The sequence below is a fragment of the Aythya ferina genome, assembly GCF_964211825.1.
Source record: "Aythya ferina genome assembly, chromosome: 3".
NCBI classification, from domain to species: domain Eukaryota; kingdom Metazoa; phylum Chordata; class Aves; order Anseriformes; family Anatidae; genus Aythya; species Aythya ferina.
The window spans coordinates 52450822-52472660 of NC_140298.1; the positions used below are offsets into that span (position 1 = coordinate 52450822).

The window sequence follows — 21839 nt, forward strand, 5'->3', positions numbered from 1 at the left end:
TAACTGTAGTTAGAATAGTCACAATCAAAACATGGTGCTTAAGCTCCCTTTTCTGGTTGTTGAGCACATGCCGAATGAATTCCTATTGTTCTCCGTTGTCCTGGGATTAAAATTTCCTTGTGATTTCTGAGGAAGATGAATTTTGTATTGAATTTTTTCAATTGCACGTTCATCTCAGTATTTTATATTGGATGTCATCTTCATTCTAGTTGCAACAAATAATAATCATCTGTGCTGCTGTGTTGGGAAAATGTATTGAATTTTCAGAAATTAGAACAATTTTTATGCATATATATACCTGTAAGCATAAAGTTGCATTGGGAAGAAAAATAGCTTCAGATTTTTTTTTTGTTTGTTTTCAGAATACAAACTATTATCAACTGTTTTCAACCTCTTTGCATTTAGAATCAAAGGAAAAATGGAACCAACAAAGGTTTGTGAGTCATTATTTTTGGTCTGCCAATCCAAATGTGCCTAAGTGCATGGGAAACAGGAAGATGAAATCCCTGCCCTGAGTAGTGTCCATCTGCTATGGCCAAGAGGCAAGGAAAGACTGTACTTGCAGATCACTCAGTGTAGTGGTTAGTGATTACTTTTTGAGGGCTTTCTATTTTTGTAGAGATTTAAAAATATATATATTTTTGAGAAAGAGGGGGGAGCAGAGGTAGCAGTGTTTGCCAGGGTAAAAATTAGAAGTGTGGCAGGAAAGGACGTTGATAATAAAGGAAAAGCTGATAAAAGCAGAATGGGAGTGACTGACTTGAACAGCTGATGGATTTTGAAGTGTATGGGAAGGTATAAATCTAGTGAATATTGTTAATGTTCTGCCAATTCTGTATTAAGTGAAGTTTGCCAATTACAGGCCAGATTCCAAAATGGTGGAAATGGTTATCTGGTAAAAAATGAAAAAACAAAACAAAACAAAAAAAAAAAAAAACAACACAAAAAACACACCACGTAATAGCAATGATGTCCTTATGTTGTTCATCCCCTAAATAATGTCTATTGCTAACGCAGCCAAAGGTTTAAGTAAATATTACTCACAAATATTGTAAATATACATTTATCTTCTGTTTGGCATTGGAAGTGAAGTGAAAGCTTATTTAGTGGTAAATGGCTGCTAAATGGGAAGGGATACAAATTTCATAATGTGAATGGGTGAAACATTTAAACCCCAGACTGCTCATTGAATTGTAATATATGAAGGTTTCTCCTGTGTACTGCCTCTTATTCTTTTAGCACATTATTCATTTTATTCACTTAACTGTAATCAGTATAAACTATGTAGTACTCATAAGACATTACAAATCTGATTTTTTTTCCAGGGAGTGACAAAATCCCCACAGGTACGTTGTAAATCTTACCCCTGTAGTAGAGTCATGCCCAGTTAATGGAGTTGCTATATGAATGACTAATGACCAGACTTGTGAATAGATGCTGGAAAAACGTGGAAAGCTATTTACTTAAATAGTAAGACATGTATGCTCCCTCCCCTTCTCCCCCGAATGTGATAATTATAGCAGCTTTCCTAGTGTGGTGTCACAGTGATTAGTTTCGTATTTGCTAAGGCACATGAGAACTGCTTCTATAAATCTCACTAAAACCATAAACGTGTGAACGGTAATTCCTATTGACTTTAGCACCTGGCTTATTTTAAACCTCTTTTAAATCATTCTGAATGTATATCTTTACCTCTCTAAAATACTCGCTATTTTAAAATCTACCTTTGTAAAACAGATGTGGGTTTTATCAATTCCATCTGTAAAGGGCTTTCTTACATTGATTATTGCTGAGGAACAAGGTCCTTCTTCAGCTGTGATTTTATTATGTCATCAGTTTTGAGAGATATTCCCTCTTTCTGTAGAGTCAGAAGCAGTTGTCTTTGTTTATGGAAGAAAAAGAAAATGTACACCAATACAGTAATATAAATATAATAACATATACATAATGTAAACAGTGTTACTATTTGCTAGCAGTGGCTTTAGTTTTGGAGCCATGCTGTACCACAGGATGAAACAAAGCTCTCTACCTCAAAGAATTCCGTGTGGTTGTACAACATGAAACAAGTGGAATAAAGCAAAAAGAAGACAAAGTAGCAAAACGATGGCCCATGCCTTGCCTTACTCCCTCAGAATGATGATAAAGCATTGAGAAAATTGGCAGCCCTTTTATCTCCAAGGCTGTGCTCTGCTGTACATGACCGTGAGCTGTGCTGTGTGTATCAGTCTGGCTTGATGAGAGTGGCAACTCCTCTGTGAAGGAGCACTGCTGAGTGTCTTTGAGGAGATGAATGTGATTAAGCTTGATGGATGTAATCCAGTCTCTACTAGGGAACTGAAGAAAGATTAAAGAGTTGACGATATTATAAAAACTAATCCAAAGTAATTTACCTTCTGCCACAGTCCAAACTAGTAGTTTTGTCTTATTCCTCAGGGATTTCTGTATGTGTTTCTTGATAGAGGGTTATTTTACTACATATTCACCTGTTTAGAAAAATGTTTTTTTTTTTTTTCTTTTTTTTTTTTTTTTTCTATTTAGACTGGACAGGAGCTGAACTTCTAATTTATCTCAGCCTGGAAACCAGTGCCAATGTAGAATGAAGTAGAAGGGCTACATGTCACACTTTAACTTCAAAATAATATGTGCAAGAGTCTCTATTAACCTCCTGTAAACTCTGGATGCTCCTTTAACATCATGGTTTCTGGCTTAAGGAAACCTTAAAGAACTTGGAACTTTCTTATCAAACCATCAGATGACTGTCTCCATGCAACATGTAGCCAAAGGAAAGGCATCTGAGACACACCCTTTGTGCTCAAAAAGAGGAAGCTGCTGACAGGGAGTTCTTAGGTTCAGCCCTGCAACCCTATAGGAGGCTCTGAAGTTGAAGTAGCTTTTACTAGCTGTGGTGTGTAAGCTCTCACTTGAGACTGCTGTGGCACTTGAGGACTGAAGGAAAGCAAACATGATGCTTTTTTTTTTTTTTTTTTTTTAAATTAGGAGGATATTTCATTTACATGTATTTATCTTATTGAGAAAGCTGTGTTGAAAGTGCAGTGTTGAGTGGACAGGCAGTTCTGTTATGTTTTAATAAGCTGTAAGCTCTAAATGCAAGTTTTTATGCTTTCAGTTTTAGTGTGTGTAGTTTTCAGCTATATACATACTCTACTATTCAGATAATTCCAGTTGCTGCTTATAGTAACCATCTGGCCTTCTCTTTTTGTGTATTTTGTAGCAGTCGGTCATGAACATAGTTGCACACTCCATAGGAAGGTTGTAAGTTTATGTCAGCAGAACGTGTGCTTCTGGCACTTTCTGAAAATGTTGTTTTAGAGAATGGATTTTGGTCAGTTAAAAGACACATGGGAGCTACTTGTTCTCCACCTGCTTATTTCCTTTTGATCATCTAGGTTGTGCAACTGTGATCATCAGGAAACTCAGCGCTTCCAAGGTTGCTGGGTAGGTTTTTGCTCCTCCTTCCTTCCCCTCATTTCAGGGGAACAAGGTAAAACAAGGTAAAAAATAAAACAAAACAACCACACACACACACACACACACACACAAAAGCAGGGAAAGGAACAGAAAGCTAAGTGTTCTCTATCTGGGACCTTTGGCTCTGTCAGCCTTAAAGATGGCTTGTGATTTACTTTGTCATCCACTCGTGGAGACAGATGAATGTACAAGAATGGGAACAAGATAAATATGTGAGAAAACAGTTCAGGCAAAGAGCTAATGGTGTGTGCTGTTCACTTTTGATGTGGGTTTCTCTTTTTAACTCTAAAAGCCTAGGTATGTCCAAAAGGTGAGAGAAGGCAAAAAACTATTTCTGCTCCCAGTTGTGTTATTGTGTTAGTAAGGGTTACACATCCAGTTATACAGTCTGCTGAAGAGAGCCACCGTTTAATTTCTTTTTTAATTGAATGTGAATTGTTCCAGGTTGCTAGTTTCCTAGTCCTTACAACCTTTTTTTTTTTTTTTTATGTATATAGACTGGCAATCGAATAAAAAAAACAGGGCATTTTATGTGTGTATATGCATAAATATGTGCCACCATGCACCGACCAAACTATAAATAATTATAAAACCTATGTTAATAGGATTCAGAGACAACTGATGAATCAGATCTGTCTAGTTTATATTAGCTTCACCTGCCATTCAATGTGTTTGGCTACACTATGAACAAAATCCCTACAGGCTTTTTCTATTGCTCCTCAGTGTTCATCAGTGCTACTTCTTCCAGTGGCCTGCCACAGAAAATTTTCATGCTTTTCTATTCAAATGAATATTTTAATCCATGGATCTTACTAGTACTTACCAGCTTGTTACAGGAGGGTAATATTCTATTTAGAACGGAAATATATTTTATTACAGAAAAATATTTTCTTTCCAGGTAATTGTTCAGGAATAACCTTTGCATCTAAATAATGATACCACGGAGAATGAATTTTAATTTTCAAGTACAACAAGCCTATACAAATTTCTTCTTTCTACATGGAGTTAGTACTACTTAATTACATAGAATGGCACTGTAGCTCATTAAAAAATCATGAACAGCTTTCAAAAATAATTTTAGCTGTAAATCTGCCTCCATGTGTTGCTTGAAAATAACATGTTGCAGGTTGGCACCCCCTTTGCTGGCCATCAGGAATGGCATGGAGTGAAGACAACACCTTGTCTGTCGCCACTGGAATACCTAGTTTCGAGGGCAGGCATGAACTGGTGGAGATTTGCATTTTGTGACACGTACCTAAAAGCATTAGTATTGCAGTTTTGTTTTAGTCCTGTGTGGGAGCTGATGGAATAAAATTCTCTTGTTCTGTCCTCTAACATGTGTGTTCCCAGTATCACCTGAATAGACTTCAATTCTGAAGATGTTAAATTACATCATTTTATACTTGTGGTCGACTGAAAAAATGCTCTGTCTAATGGAACTCCTAGCAAGACCTCAGGTCTCATTTTTCATATTGAAAGATTTAAATAACAAAGACCAAGAAATCCACTGCATTTGTGCTCTACTGTAGAAGAAATGTACAAAAATGAGAAAGCGTATTGAAAAGAGTCAAAAAGGCAAAATTAAAGAATTGTAGTCTTGAAAGTGGTCTGAAGGAGACTGTGCTGGAAGCACAAAGCCAGCACTTGCCATCTATTAGTAGGGTTTGAAAAAGGCTGAAAGAAAGTCAGTATAGTAATGGTGATTGCCGGGGACAAGAAAGTATCATTCAAAAAGCTGAAATTATGCCCAAAATTCATAGTAAGAACTCAAAAGGACCTGTAGCCATGGCTGATTAAAAGTAAAAGCATAGCTGGGCAAGCTCAAAACTGACTTTGAGAAACAGAAGGAGGCCTGAGTAGAGGTGGACTCTTCAACCTGGTAGAAAGACAGTGGAGGTGAGATGTGATAGAAAGCTGCAGAATCACGTGTGGCACAGAGAAGATTGATAGCCATTGTTTTTTCTCCACTCTTTCAATGTAAAATTATGGGGGCATTCAGAGTAACTGCAGTCTGAAAAACAAAGTTGTTCTTTGTATAAGAGACACTTAAGTAGATCATTGCCAAGAAAACATTTTGGATGAAAGTTGACATGGACTGAAGGAGTGACTGGAGAGGTTTGTAGACAGGGGACTTTTGAGTGTTACTAAATTAATGGAAACTGCAGGGAATAACCTGAACTGAAAATAATTGGAGGCTATGAAATTTCTGAGGGGGAATATCTTGCATACTTGTGCTGAATCTGCTTGGGAACCTGCTAATGGCCACTGTTAATGGAAGGAGGAGCAGGTTAGCCCTTTATGGAGATTCATATGACCTACCTTTATTTTCTTCCTCCTTATTTATGAGTTAAATTATTCTGTCTTTATGTAATACAACTGCAAATTCTGTCCTGAAAGTTGCAAGATACCCTCATAAACATTGAGGATTCAGAGTTACGCCTTCACAATTTGTGAGTGTGTTGGCAGCAGTCTGTTGCGTGGTGGGAAATGCTGAGAGACGAGAACAACACTGACTAGAAGCAGCATGCAGAAGAATCAAATAACTCCATAGTTGTGATTTTTAGTTGTGCTTGAAATTTTTAATCTCTCATTATTTTCCCCCCCCCCATACTGCTGAATTGAAATATAGATACACAAAGCAGCCTAACATTAGCCTACCTCTAGAGGCCATGGGCATGGGCTCATGTAAAGAATAGAAAGGCCTTTCTATCCGATTTAAGCCATCAACATCGGTACTAGAGTATATCAGGAGAGCAACAAGCATGTTGCTCTCCTGATATACTCTAGTACCGATGTTGATGGCTTAAATTGCAGGTGAAAGTGGTGACTGATAGCGAAATGACTGTTTACCTTACATTACAATAAGAGTGAGTTACTCTGGAAACAACATGCTTGGAACAGAGGCCCTTTAGTAGTTGAAAGAAACAAAAAGGTTCTGAAGCAAAAATGTTTTAAATTGTGATGTCTAATGGCTTTGTTTTCACATTGTCTCCCCAGGAGTCTTACGATCACTTTCTTTTGGATATTCCTGTCACCAGAGAGCAGATGAACTGCTATCGAGCTGCAGCAGAGACTGCTCAAAGCGAACTTGCAGCACTTTCAGTGAAGTATGATTGTGCCCAATCAGAGGTATATTTTAAAATACCTCCAAATACTTCTTGACATTTGAAGATTTTCTACAGTATCTTTCTGCTGAGAATAGAAAGTTTGCAGAAAGTCTAAAAATTCTTGAGTTGATTACAAACCTTTTGGTTCTTATAATATTCTTTTTTTATTATTATTATTTCTTTTTAGCCCTCTGGTGTGATTTTTACTCTGCTTGATTCTGTGCTCAAGAACCATGAGTTTATATTTCCAAGATTCGAACCACTCTAGCTTTTTATCATCATCATGCAATACTAAATGCAATATTTTGTAATTAAACCTGAAAGTTAATATTTAGAAATTGTGGTTGTGTAAAAGTTCTGACAGATGTTCTGTTGTTGTTGCTAGTAACTTCAGAGATAACTGCCCATCCTCACCCATTTCTCCACTTTATTGAGTTATGACTCTGAAAATTTGCATTGCTTGCATCACCAGTGAAGTTGTGTTTGAGCTAGTGAGGTTGATTTTAACTGGAGAACATATATGCATCCTCTTCTGCTGTCTCTGTTGTGTGGATGGAAGTTTTCAGGAGAGAGAATTTATTACAGGATAATTTTCAGAGTTTCTGTGTTTTCATGCTTAATTTTTGTTAACGTAGGACCAAATAAGGTTGATTTGATACAATGCAGCAATACAGGTGGTTGTCAGTTTCAAAACAGTCGATGTTTGCCTCTAAGAGAAATGAAAAGGTTCATGTTTATTTCCACAATTTAGGTGTATATATTCATAAATATACATAGACATAAGTATACATAAAATACATAAGGATACATAAAATTTCATAGAGATGCAAACATTCATCCAACTAGTTCTTCAAATGTCTGTACACATTACAAATATGTATTTCTCTTGCACTCTGTAAAGTGCTTTGAGAGACACTTGCATAGCTTCTGAACCTTAAAAAAGAGTCAATGAAATAAAATTTATTTTATTGTAGATAGCTGAACATGGGAAACAGGAAGAACATGTAATATTATAGAAGAATGAATTGTTTATTCAGTATCCAGTCAGAACTGCAGGGATGAGTGTCTATCAGCTGAGCGTGACTTTGACCAGTTGATCCTGAAATTACTGCAGAGATCCTTTACAGTTAATTGCTATCTAGGATCAGTACTCTAAATTTATTTTTTTGCAAAGTAGTACAGAATTCCATGTTCTCATGGACAGATTTTTTTTTTTTTTTACTGGAAATCTCAAATGACTTTATTGCCAGCATGACCGACTGATTTATAGAATCTTTCAGCGCTGTTCTTGCAAAACAAAAGAATAGTCAAGAAAGCAGCTGTTCATGCTCTTCTTAATAAAGACCTTCATGACCCAGCTGAGGTCAGAGCCCAGTTATGCTGAGCACTCTTAAAATTCATAATATGGGATTATTCTTGTTTTTTTTCTGCTGTTGGAACTGACCACAAAGGCAATAGACAGAGGAAAAAATATCACATTTTGCAGATGGGGAGTTGAACCACAGAGAAAATTTTAAGGTTATGAACACTTTAAGCTACCATAAATTGATTTAACTGCCAAACAAAGCAATTGTGTTGTTCCTTCAGCTGCTTGTTTCCTTTCCCATACTGTCCTATCCCTTGCCTTGGCACAAATGTCTGTGTCTTATGGTGTGCTGGACTGTGGAACAGATCCAGCTGAAGGATAAAGCCTTTCCTTCTGGGTCGTTTTTTGAGCCGGATCAGTTTCCTGATCTATTTCACCTCATTGCCATAGGAGTATTTCTGCTAGTGCAAAGAAGAGGGCGGAGTATGGACATGAAGCCTATGAGACTGGGAAAAGATGGAGCATCTTTTCTCAAAATCAGCGCTGTTTTATGTCAGCTCCAAAGACAGTGGCTGTTCAATTGGTTCACCAGCCTCCTGGAATTTCACTCTGAGCATCTTAGGTTTGGTCACACCAGAACCTCTTGGTAGAACCATGAATTTTCTGACCTCCTGTATTGCAGCTTGATGTCTTAAATATTCAGTGATGTTTGCCACAAGTTAAAAGCCCTGCTGCTTATAGCTGGAATTGTCAGGAAAGCTGAAATCAATCCTTAGCACTTCTAGTGGTAAAAGTTTTGCTTTAAATTATATGTTGTTTTTAACAAGTAAAATAGTTGAACTGAAGTTTTGTGTGTGCCTAGTGCATCTGCCTGAAGCTTAATCTTTTGTAGAAGTCTGTAGCATAAATAATTCAATGGGAAATGGTACTTCAGCAAAAAGAAAGAGGGGAAGGTAAAGAAAAATGAATGAACTCCATGAACTGCTGTGAGGCTCTAACATCTCTGGATCAGGTTCTTAACATTTGGCAGTAATCTCCCTCCTCCTCCTCCTTACAAGGCTCTCTTGCTGTTTCTGTGTAAATCCAGCTACATTTCATTGAATCATCTGACCAAAAAATAACTGTTGGAAAGAGGTTACCTTAAAGCACAAATCTCCAGAAACTTCTTTGCCTCTGAATATGCTACAAATCATCAAAAAGTTCCACTCTCATAAAACAGGATACTTTGCTATTACATCCCCCCACAGCTATACGTTATTTGTGGAATTGTGCACCAGAACTGGGAGCAGGGAGGAGGCAGGCAAAAAAGAAAAAGAGGGAATGGTGGTGTTAATAACTGCATTGTAAGAAAGCTGCATAAGGGGGGGTGAGTTAAGGTTGTGTGTGAGAAGTAACGTGGGTATTTCCTAATTCTGTATTTGTGAGCAGATTTATCTTCCAGGCAGAGAGTTTATATTAAGTTGTATTATATAACATAAGTTTTTCTTTTTCTTATTATTTTCTTTTAGTAATATAAAATAGTCTCCCTCCACTCAGTTTCATAGTGATAGAAGACTGTCTTCTCACAAGTCTGTGCTTCTTGTCACGTTATTGAACTTTTAATGCAGGCAAACATTTCAGCCTGCACAAAATTATTTTTCCTTTTTCATTAATTTTCTCCTTTTCTGTTTATAGCTTCTAGAACTCAGGTCCAGAATGGTCTCTAAGGAAGCCTCTTTTCAAGAGCTGAAGGCTGAAGCTGAACACTACAAGGAAAACAATGCTAGACAGGCGTCTCTTCTCCTGTCTTTGCAAACCCGAGTTCGAGAGACAGAGGAAGAGTCCAGTGTGCTTGCCACTTCTAAAAAACAGGCTGAGCTGACAGCACAGGCAGCATGCAAAGAAAACTGTGAGCTGAAGGAGAAACTTCATGAGCAAAACGCCAAACTTAAGTAAGATTCATGTGAGATGAGAATTATTTTTTGATTACTGGAAGCTGCAGTTGTCAACAGAAAAATAAGTTGGTGGGCAGAATTTACAGCAGAATTCAGATCTGCAGTTACGTTTTGTAAAATAATTGTACCTGAGTGTGTGGAAAGTATTGAAACTTGTATTTTGGTTCGAGTTGTTAGACCACAAATGGGGTTTTAAGAGTTGTGTCCTTTGGAGAAGAAATCACTATAATGAGTCAGCTTGGTGAAACCACAATATTTACACTCCCCCTACTCACCTCTCTCTCTCAAAAAAAAAAAAAAAAAAAAAAAAAAAAAAAAAAGATAAGGAATTGGCTCTGTGGCTGCACCTGGAGAGTAGTGATCAGTGGTTCTATGTCCAGGTGGAGACTGATGACAGGCGGTGTCCCTCAGAGGTCTGTCCTGGGACCAGTGCTTTTCAATATCTTCATCAGTGACATAGACGATGGGATTGAGGGCACCCTCAGCAAGTTTGCAGATGACATCAAGCTGAGTGATGCTGTTGGTACAATAGAAGGAAGGGATGTCATCCAAAGGGGCCTGGACAGACTGGAGAAGTGGGCCCATGTGAATTGCATGAGGTTCAACAAGTCCAATTGCAAGGTGCTGCACCTGGGTGAGTGCAATCCCAGACATGAGTATGGGCTGGGAGAGCTCATTGAGAACAGTCCTGCAAAGAAGGACTTGGGGGGTTCTGGTAGACAGAAGGTGAGACATGAGTCAGCAGTGTGTGCTTGCAATCCAGAAGTCCAACTGCATCCTGGGCTGCATCAACAGAGGAGTGGCCAGCAGGAAAGGGAGGTGAGTTTTTTCCCTCTACTCTGCCCTCGTGAGGCTCCACCTGGAATACTATATCCAGGTCTGGGGCCTGCAGCACAACATAGATGTGGAGCTATTGTAGCCCCCTACTGGACCTGCTCTAAAGATGATCAAGGGGCTGGAGCACCTCTCCTATGAAGAAAGGCTGAGAGAGGTGGGGATGTTCAGCCTGGAGAAGAGAAGGCTCCGGGGAAACCTCATTATGGCTTTTCAACACTTAAAGGGGTCTTATAAAAAAGACGGAGAGTGACTTGACTCTTTACTCAGGTAGATAAAGATAGGAAAAGGGGAAATAATCTTAAAATAAGAGATGTATTAAAAAAAAAAAAAAAAAAAAAAAAGATATAAAGAGATTTATTTATTTAAGCTAAAAAAAGATTTATACTAGACATTAGGAGGAAATTCTTCACTGTAAGGGTGCTGAGACACAAGAACAGGTTGCCAGAGAAGTTGTGGATGTTTCATCCCTGGAGGTGTTCAAGCCAGGCTGGGTGGGGTCTCAGCCAACCCGATCTAGTGGGTGGCATCTCTGCCTATAGCAGGAGGGTTGGAGTTAGATGATCTTTGAGGTCCCTTCAAACCCGAGCCATTCTATGATTCTTTCGTAATGGATTTTTCACCATTACAAGGCTAATATCTGTGTCTGTCTTGATATTGTCTAGTTAAAAGCAAGACGAGTGTTACCAGATATCTGTAATTCTTAAATCAGTATTTAGCACAGCTCTTTCAGGCCCCATCAGTTAGAAGTGGATAATTAAGTTATTTTAGTATCTGGAGAAATCCATTGCAGTGCACTTGTCTGTTATGAGCTGAATTGCTAAAAGAACCTGCCTGGGGAGTGCTAATGTTGATTAACAAGGTTTTTAGATACAATCCCAATATAAGCAAGGGATAGGAAAGCCAAAAAGTGTATTATGCATCCTAGCAACATAGAAAACATCACAGTCTCTGAGATAATGGTTGTTAAGATTCTTTAAAATGCTACTTTTGAAAAAAAAAAAAAAAAAAAAAAGGAGGAAGGGCCTCCTATCCTGTTTGCTTCAGTCACTACAAGAAATCTGCCAAAATACCGTGCATCAGAGTTAGCCTATTGTTACAGGGATATGGTAAGTTTTATGTGGTATAAATCTGTGCTGTTGCTCCCAATGATGTCCTGTCCTTTAGCTGGCTGCTCTGTTTTGCTCATGTTACGTGTGTCAGTACTTCCATTTGTACTGCTGCATGGTGGTCAGGGACCAGGGATCTGCTCCAAGAGAAAAGTGCGCAAAATAAAAAGCTCAATTTGCAGCTCTGACAATCCCAGATCCAGTTAGCTGTGTACCTGGCTGTACCACTAGACGGTTGGCAAAAAGAAAGGGACAAAGGGAAGTGAGCCCACTGTTCTGGAAGCAACAACCATGTTGGATTAAACTGTTTATGAATCTGCAGTATATGCTTTCAAAGCTTTTTCTCATCCTCAGCCGGTGGTTACATGTGCCCCTTAATACTAATCAACGTGTTGACTCAGTAGTGAACTTGCTTAGTCTGACCACCTCAGTAGAACATGGCTGTTCATAATTAGATATTCAAGATTTTAATTGAAAACCACTGATAAAAAGGAAGAGCAAGCCAGTAGGCACAAAATGCGCATTTGCATTGTATACCAAGGGATACAGTCAAAAATATTTAATACATTCTGTGATTGGTTTCCAAGACATACATCTCCCCTATTAAAAATGGCACTTTTCTACTCAACGTCTCTATTGCCAAGGTATTTTTAGAACCTGAGATGAGAAGAGCATTTTTTTTCTTCCCTTCTCTTTGCTCATTAGTTCTGAAGAGCTAGCAAAACTGTGAAAGAGCTGTGTTCCACTTTTTGTACCTGAATGCCTATTATCTAAGTGCTGACACCTTTATGGCTGTACTGAAGGTAATTAGGTTATTCGTTGGGTTGTCAAGTGTATGCTTTGTTCTTCCAGTTGTTTATTTTTAGCAGCAGTCCTGGTTCTGTGGGTGATGCACCTTACGTTCAGAGCCATAGAATAGAATAATTTGCATGATCAGTAATCTAATACAATATTCTATATATTTGTGTACACGTATGGCACTTCTGGAGTTTCATACCTTTTCACTTCCGCTTTATCCCTCCTCAGGACAGCAATTTAGTAACCATCTCACAGCTTAGTTTTGCTGGGGTGATGGAGGAGAATGCCAGTTGCCTGGAGGTGAGAAAGCTGTGAGGTGCTTGTTTTCTGAGGGCCAGAGTGTGCTTTGCAGAAAGCAAAGCTCTCCTGTTTCACAGTGGGTGCTGTGCAGTATTACACAGAGTTCTCTGCATCCTGTGCAGAGCCGTAATTAATGTTTTCCATTCCTCTTTGTTCTCCTGTCTTCCCCTTTGAAGCACTGACAACAACCGTGCTTTCCTCTCTCCTAAGGTTCTATCTTGAAGTTTTCCTGGACTACTTTACAGCAATCTATAGCCATTTAATGGACTCCCTTTGCACCACTGTGCATTTTTTATAGGTGTTTCATGCTGCTTTTATGAAAGTGATTATGCTCTGTACCTCCTAGAGAGGGAGAAATCAGAAATGGAGAAGAATGAGCCCAGAAATGGCTCGCACGCCCACCTTGAAAACTTTGAACAGTGCTGTGCTCTCATAAACAAGTATTTAACAGTTTTGATAAACTAGTTGTCTTAGACAGATGTTTGGTGATACCTCACATCTCATTTGATTCCAGCATTCAAATCTTTGTGAAGACCTTGCTTTAGAAAATACTTTCTCATCTGGAAGCTCAATAGATTTGTCTCTTGCACTGAGTGTATTTTTACCATTGAGTAATTTTTTCTTGCGTTTTATCGGAGAGCGAATCCGAACTGAAAATTGTCAATGCTGTTTCTGTGCTGTGTGGTAACATTATATCTGATCTCTGCATGCTGTTGGGATTAGCAAGTGCTATGGACAGCTTGTTAGCAGTTCCTTTCTGCAGCATCAGTTGACAGGTATACTGAGACTGGAGTACCATGAGTATAAACTGCTCCTCCTTCTGATGAGATACTCCAAAGTAGTTTTGCAGTTGATGTTTGAATTAAATTAATAGTATTTTTGACTATATTGACTCTGGGGGATTATTTTTGTTAGTCACTCTCTTTGTAGTTTTCCAGGAGTGATGCTCGGCGTTAGGGCATCGTGAGCAAGATTTAGATCTACATATTTGCTATCTGTGCAGGCTATAGCAATGCATGTTTCCCAGACGTAGCTTTGTTCCTGGCAATGGGAAGGGTGTAAACATATTTAGGCCACTCTGCTGTTTGTTCATTCTTACAGGGAGCACTTATGAACTGCTATCTGCTGTTAATGTTGCTACCTTTAGCAGTAGGACTGATGGGTGTTTCACACAAGGTGCCTATCTGTATGGTAGGCACCTTTTGAAAGAGAAGAAACTGATGACAAAAAGCTGCCTTTTCTTCATAATATTGTGGTAATCCCTTGCATTTTTTTTTTGGTTGCCGTTAACCTGAATCCAGTCTGCACATTTCTTTTTCTTCTTTACCTCTGTGCCATATGTTTGGGCTGTGTTACACTGCAGAAGAGTGTGTATATGCAGCAAAATAGTGTCTCTCCTCTCCCTTCTGCTTTTGCCTGTGAACTTCCTCTCACAAGCACTCTGGATGCCCTACGCTTCCATCAGTCAGGAGGGGCTTCTCTTTCCCCTGCCTTTTAAATTAAAATTAAATTAAACCTGTGGGTTTAATTAGAGAAGGATGATAAGTGCTCTAATATATTTTACTGTAATTTGGTCACTCTTCCCCCTTACTTTTCCTAAGCTTTTATGTGTAGCATCCACTTTGAATATCCTGAGGATAGTGTTCATTGATGCTACCTAATTCTTGTATTTTATCGGAATTTTGTGCTGAGAATGTGGTTAGGATTGTAGAAGATTCTTTAAAGTGCTCATGAAAAGCACAGATGAAGAAGTGCTCACACATGAGGTGACTAACAAAAGTTATATATATTAAACAATATGTAGAGAGAACTACATTGCATATGTAACTTTCAAAATTCATTTTCTAGTATGCAGAAGCTAGCAATCATCTTGGGATAATATCTTTTGCCTAAAATTCTGTTTCAGAGAATATTTACCCTGATGTGTTTTTTTTTTCTTTTTTTTGATTGTCTGTTTTGTTGAATTAGTAAATATTTGAATGAGTGTGAAGAAAGCAAGACACAAGCTTCTAATATCAGCAGAAAGTATGAAGATCTCCTTTCACAGCTTTCTGAATTCCTGGGCACAGACATCAGAGAGAAAGAGAAACCACAGGAACACTTAATGTCAAAGGTGATTATGTGTAAGCAAGGGTTTTCTTGGACAAGACTTATTAAAACCTTTTACTGTGTTTTAGGAATATCTGCAGGAGTGACAAATTTAGCTTAATTCATGAAAACAAAACAAACAACCCCCCCAAAAAACTGGTTTGACAAAGAAAATGAATTCATCCTTCTATGTAGAAAATAAATAGAAGAATATTTGTTTATAAAAAAAAAAAATTATAAAGAGAGGAATCTTTGTAATAATGATTTGCAGAGTGGTATCATTTAAGACAGGTTTTTCATATTGGCCTGATTTTCAAAGGTGTTGAACGCTAATTGACTTTAGTGAACTCAGTCTTATTTACATACATATTTTATCAGCCTATAGTTTCCAAGTACAACCTTGATATGGTTGAAAGCTTTCCTGAAAACATTAGCAATGGGATCACAAGATGACACGTAAATTCTACCACTTGTATTTAATACTTATCTCAAGCTGATGTACCATTAAGTAGAAATATCTGAAAAGGCACTTGCTAAAACAACCTAAACTGTGCCCTGTGTAACTTTACTGTGTAATAAAATGCTGTGAATCACTATAGGGTGTATTTGAATCTCAAGCATCAAAATTTATTATCTCCCCTCAGAATTTTCCTAGAGTACTGAATGCAAAGCATCCACTTAGGAAAGGAAAATTGTTTGTGTACTCTTTCAACCTTTTTAGAGGCTGCTGAAGGGCAATTTATCCTAATTTTATGCATTATTCTTATATAGTGTCTAGTCTTCTGTATCCCCACTTTTCTTCACTTGAGAGCACACTCAGAATTTTGGGAATTTCTCTTTTGTTATATTCATACTATAACTATCCTGGCTATAAGGAAACCTTAATACAATAAGATGATCTAAGTAGGTGTCACAGATCTCTTACAGTCCTTGCCCTCATAATATTACAAGCATATTCAAATTGCAACAGATACACGTAACAAAACTTGTCTAGTTGTCATTGGAGGCAAAAATACTTGCATTAAGCTGTATCTCTTACATGCTTTAAATTAAGCAAATATACAGTTATTTATTTTTTAAAAGTATACATTGGCTCTTTTTTTTTTCTTTTTCTCTTCCTAACAATTAACAGATCTAGTTGGGAAATCTAGCATGCACTGAAAATTGAGTTCATTAGGAAAACTTAGCTACCAGTCAGGGTACATTTTTTTCCTAATGCAGTCTTTGAAGCTACCACACTTATCTACTCCCTGCTTGGAAACAACATAATGTAACAAAACAGGATATCTTACTGGAGATATTCCTTTTTCCAAGGTGCTGGCTGTTCAGCACAGCAGTCCACCAGGTATTTGGCCCTGCTCTTGAATATGCTCATGAAATAGCTGTTACTAACTCAAATATTCCTTTGCCTAAAAAGTTTCAAGCATAAAATGCAGCTTTCAGTTTGTCGTTCCAAATGAGAGGCATAAATCTTAACAGGCCCAACCAAAACAGTCTGCTTTTCACATGAAGATAGTTATATGATCTGTTTTCGTTTTGAGACCTGCTTTATGTCAACTACAGATACTCAGAAGTGCCAGTAGCTCTCCACCTCTTTAGTAGATCACAGAGATTATGTGGGAGTAAATCTGAACCACATTTCACTAAGATGTGGGTTTCTGGTGGGAATATGGTTCTCATTTTAATTGCCTTTCTACTTGTTTAGAAAGGAGCAATAGAATGCAATTATAAATCTGGCCTAGGGGTCTCGGAAACACCATGTCTGTATTAGGATGATTAGGAGCTGTATACTGGGATGAATAAACATCATTGTTAAGTGTTTAAAAACGTTTCCACTATTTGAATTATCTCTCTAGGTCAGTGAAATTTGTAAAGAAAATCTGGCACTAAAAGTTCAGGTTGCTGCTCTTCAAGAAGCTATCGATGGCCATGAGATGGAGTCCAAGGCTAGCAGAGAAACTATCATGAGGCTTGTTTCAGAAGCAACCAAAGAGCAGAAAAAGGCAGCAGGATACTATCAAGATATGGAAAAACTTAGTAAGGTACATAAATGAGTCATGTATATGTTTGTCTAGTTTTCATTTTTAATTTTAATTTCTCAAAATTTCAAATCAATTTTGGATAGGAGTTGCATGAGAAAAAGTACTTTTGAAAGACTTTCACTGATGAGGGTCTTTAGTAAAAAACAAAAAGTTATTCTAAGGTTATTCTCAGTTTCTTGAAACCTTAAAATATATGGAAATTATTATATAATTAAACAATAACTGTGCAAGATAGAACTGATTTAGATTTGATGTCTTCTGATGGTGCTTGCAAATTGGTATTTTTGCTCCCTTCGTATTGTAGACTTTGCTGCTTGCAAAAACATGTAATTAAGCAGAAGTTTTTCTAAAGCATTGTAAATGTATAAGTGTGAATAAAACTGAGGCACAAGCATGGAACAATGGAAAAAATGCTTGTTTAAATAATATTTATGCGATGTTGCAAATTTTCTGATGATTCTGTTACTTAGATTCTTCAAAAATTCTAACGAGATTGAAAGGAATTAGTAGAATCTTATTTTATTATTTCTTTTAAGGTCTGGAAATAAAATGTCTTGGCTTTTAGACACACTAGATTATCTTGTTTCACTGCATAATAAACCTGTATTTCATAAGAACTCAGTTGACTCATACCCAAAATGTTGTAGGCAGTAGGTTGTCTCTTGCAGAAAAGTACAACTTTACTGAGGAGAACCTGTATAGAGAAAAAGTGCAGCAGGAATAATGGTGAATTGAGAGCTGTAGGTGAAGTTGTAAGTCAAGTATTCACCAAATTCACCTAGGTACAATTTGGAAAGAAAAAGATATGATTTAAGGATTTAAGTACTCCAAGAGAGCTTGCTGTAAGGGTTTAGTATATTGCAAAGAAAGAACAAAGTCAGCTACTGCAGCAGTTTGTTTTATTACTTTGTACTTTGAGTGATAACTGCAAAAAGGAAGCAGTTTACTAAAACCATAATGAAAATTTCTTGTAGGTACTAGGGAAGTGCGGTTAAAGCTGATGGTCAGAACTAAAGAAAGTAAGAAAATGAAACTGCCAAATATGTAGCTGAGTTACGTGTAACTGAGTTTGTAGAAATTTTAACATAAATACAACCTTGGGCAAGTAAGTTTTCAAAGTTAGTATATGTTAATGTTTTCTCCACCCTTCCAGCATTACTTTTTCCCTGAATGAATTATCACAATCACATACTTTAAAGGATAAAGTGTTCTGATTTTGTTGTAGGCAAAATACTTAGCAGATGAGAGAGCTGACAGCATGCTTTTAAGAAGAAAGAATTTGTTGTGGGGAAAATGAATGTAAAGTACCACAAGGGTCATAAATTTTACTTACTGCTGAAAATGCTTCTTAACAACCTGTGTAAAATTTCCTAAGACTCAAATTGGAAAGAGAGTGAACCTGGACTGAAAACTTAACCAGGCATTTCTGAGAACTTTTTGTCCCTGTTCTTCAAGCATGTGTGTGAATAAGAGGAGAGAGGGTGGTGCACTTGCCAGGTAAGCCAGAATCAGGAGACATTCTAAACTGAGATGAGGCTTCATTTATGATTTGTTTTGCAAGTTTGCTCTGAGTGCCAAAATATTTCAAATGTTGAAACACTTAGCTAAAAAATATTTTCCTGTTGTTATTGCATGTATGCCAAATGCATAATTTATTTAGCCCATTTTACAGAAACGTCTTGCTAAATTATCAACATTGCCTTTCAAATGAAGTGTGTGCCATCATGGCTAATTTAGAGGTTGCAGATTCTTCCTGTGTTGTTTCAGTTTAGCTACTTAATTTTGCAGATATTGAATAAATCTCCTGAGAATGTTTTGTGTTCACAAAAGTGTATTAAGAAATGCAGTATTGAAAAAATAAGTAAAAACACAAAGAATGTTTTTAATCTGCGTATCTAAAGCAGGATATATAGTATCCCTTGTTCCTCTGTTGAATGTCTTAAGCTACAGGAAGGGCATCCTCAGTTGTATAAAGTAGGTTTGACTTTGCACAGATGAAATAAGCGCGTGAATAGAGTTGTGCATTGTTTCATGTTCACTTGCAAAGGAGAAAAGCAAGTAAAACTGTCACAGGTAATAAAGAAGTGTTTCTGTGCTAGCCAATAGCTTGGCTATGTTTTGTATTACAAGATGATGGCCACTTTGCCCCAGTTTTGTCTCTCAAAAAGCTTCTTAATTACACAAGGGACAGAACACAACCTTTCTGTTCAGTGGTTCTGTCAGTCTTCTCTGACAAGCCTCAGTCTCAGCCATGTTCACGCCTCGTCTCTGAACCATTTCCAGTTTTTCTTGTCAGGTGGTTCTTCATTCCTGCTCCTTGGGATTTTTCTGCGTGGTCTCTCTTGATGCCTTGGGGACTCTCCTCATGCCCCAGGAAGAGGCAGCTAACTCATGGCCAAATAAACAGATTATAGACTCTGAAATTCTTGATGAAGAAAATGCAAGCCAGATTGGTTGCATTCAGACTATTAGCAAGATAAAAAGTTAATATGTGAGAGTTATTCAGAATGTTCTTTGGTAAATTTGATGCTCCAGGATTTGATGAAGTCAGCTGGTTTCCGTTGGAGCAACATTAGCAAGCAAACAATAATTTTACTAATTCCACTGTCAGCCTTGGTGCATTACAATTATAGAACAGCAAACAAGAGAAACTAATATAATATCAAAACAAATTTAATTAGCAGTAGGTAACCAACTTTTTTTTCCTTCTTTTTCTCTCTCTCTTTTTTTTTTTTTTTCCTACTGTATTAGTTTTGTTTCAGAATCCTGAACTTCCCACATTCCCAACTGAATATTGTCAGAAGGTGCTACTGGAATTCTGTAAACACAACATAAATATTTTTTCTGACAGTGTTGGATATCACATTTGTGTTTCGTAGAAAGTAATTTTTAAATGCTGCCCAAATTTCTAGACTGACAATTGGAATATCTGTTCATTCTTTCTGTGTGCCCAGACAATGATTATTTATTATGATCATCATTAATTACAGTATTATGACAGTCTTTGAGAATGTCTGGCAGTCTCTAAAAAAGAAATAAATCTCTAACCAAGTCCCTTTCTAATATTTATTAAATATCTACTCAGTATTTATTTAAGGTATAGAAGGTGCATGTATTCTTTCAAATGAATTTGCCTTTCATATAGCTTTGACCCTGACAAGCCACAAGAATTGGTATACTGGCTTGTTCCTGTTTCTCATTTCCTCTGATGAGTCAACCTGGAAATATTTGTGATTCCTCTCAAGTCTTAATTTAAACATCTGTTTTGCAAAGATATGCACTAAGCACTGTCTTCAAAAAACATATTTAGAATATTATCAACTAACTTTAATTAATTAAAATGTATCTGTATGTACTGTTAATGCAAAATTGATAATGAAAATGAGGTTTTAATTCATTATTAATGTATTAAATTGTTATTAATTAAATCTAAGTAGTATGCAATATAAAATTTTAAAATCGATTGTATGAAAACATAGTTAATTAAAAATAAGCTATTATAATTTAAGGAAACTGAGAAATTGAGTAAACCATAAACACTCATACATTTTTAATATACTCAAATACTTTGATTGTAGGAGATGTGACCAAATGATTTTAGTTTTTGATTTTCCCAATAGATAATGACTTTCCCATTTAGAACCTGGATGTTTTTATTGATTTTAGTTTGTTATAAGTTGTTAAGCAAATTAATTTTATAGATAGGTTTCAGCAGACATCTCAAATATTTTCAGGTTGAATCATAAAACAAGGTAGGAGATAAGAGCAATCTAGTTTAAAGTTCTTGTGGTATAGCAGTAGTAAATGGAGACACAGCTGGTGTAAGAATTCATGTGAAAAATACTGGCATTCTCTTTTATCACTTACTATTCCTGTTAATATAACCTGATTTTCTATTTTTTTTTTTTTTTCTTTGGGGTGGTGGTGGTTATGTAATTGACTTAATAAATTGAGACCCTGCTGCTCACTGAAGTGCCAGAGTTAATAATGATGGTGTAAGTTAAAAGTAAATATAAGGATAAGTAAATATCATTCTCTGGTCTGAAGGCTCTCTCCAATTATTTAACTTAAATGCTGCACTCTTGTTATTAATTACATTCTTGTTATTAAAAACATTCAAGCCAAAAAGCCCAGAGTTTCCTCTGGATGGATTACAAGTGCCTCAGTTAGCATATGGCCATAGCAAGAAAGAAAAGGGAGGAGATGGGCTTGTGGTTGTGGCAGGTATTGTAGAGGGATAGATGTTAGTGAAGGACAGCAGTTATATAGGAATCTGCTATATTAGGCTGAATAACTGTTGTCTGTGCTGTGAGAGTGGCTAGTGGCTGGTGAGTATGTAAGCACACAGAAGCAGAAGTACATCTTGCCATATATCCTCTCAGCTTCCTGATATAAGGGTTGCATCTATCTCCATGCTAACAGCTAATGCTACTACTATACAAAACAATATGTGTGTTTCACGCAAAATCTCATGAAAGCCCTTTAGAAAAAGGTTCTGTCAGCATTAGTGAATTTTGACCAAAAATAAATGGTAATCTCTGCTGTTCTGTGTATGGAAAGCTATACTGCAAAATACAGGCAAGGCTCTGGACACTGTGTGACTATCACTGTTAAATATGTGTGAGCTCTCCGGAAGGAGTCTCAGCTGTTTCATGAGCTTTCAGGTCTGTACCCACCTTCTCATGGCATAGCATTTCTCTTTATGAATCTTTATGCAGTATTTCTCTTAATGCCCCAAGATCATCAGTTCTCAAAAGGCATCTGGATAATGCACTCAGTAAAATAAAATAAGATAAAATGATCAATAAACTGCTTTAACTTTTGGTTAGCCC

The 21839-nt window shown here is 37.0% G+C and overlaps 1 protein-coding gene across 5 annotated transcripts in view; it reads left to right on the top strand.

Annotated features, from left to right (window-relative positions):
* Positions 1–21839, top strand: part of CCDC170 (coiled-coil domain containing 170) — a 45483-nt gene that overhangs the window by 2596 nt on the left and 21048 nt on the right. For 2 of the 5 annotated variants that reach the window (XM_084513490.1, XM_084513494.1), the window contains exons 2-5: positions 6487–6618; positions 9577–9833; positions 14846–14990; positions 16822–17007. In XM_084513490.1, the coding sequence (XP_084369616.1) occupies positions 6487–6618; positions 9577–9833; positions 14846–14990; positions 16822–17007 (720 nt within the window). Of the gene's footprint in view, positions 1–362; positions 434–1325; positions 1347–6486; positions 6619–9576; positions 9834–14845; positions 14991–16821; positions 17008–21839 lie in introns of all 5 variants that reach the window. The other 3 variants (XM_084513491.1, XM_084513492.1, XM_084513493.1) reach the window with 3 other exon arrangements.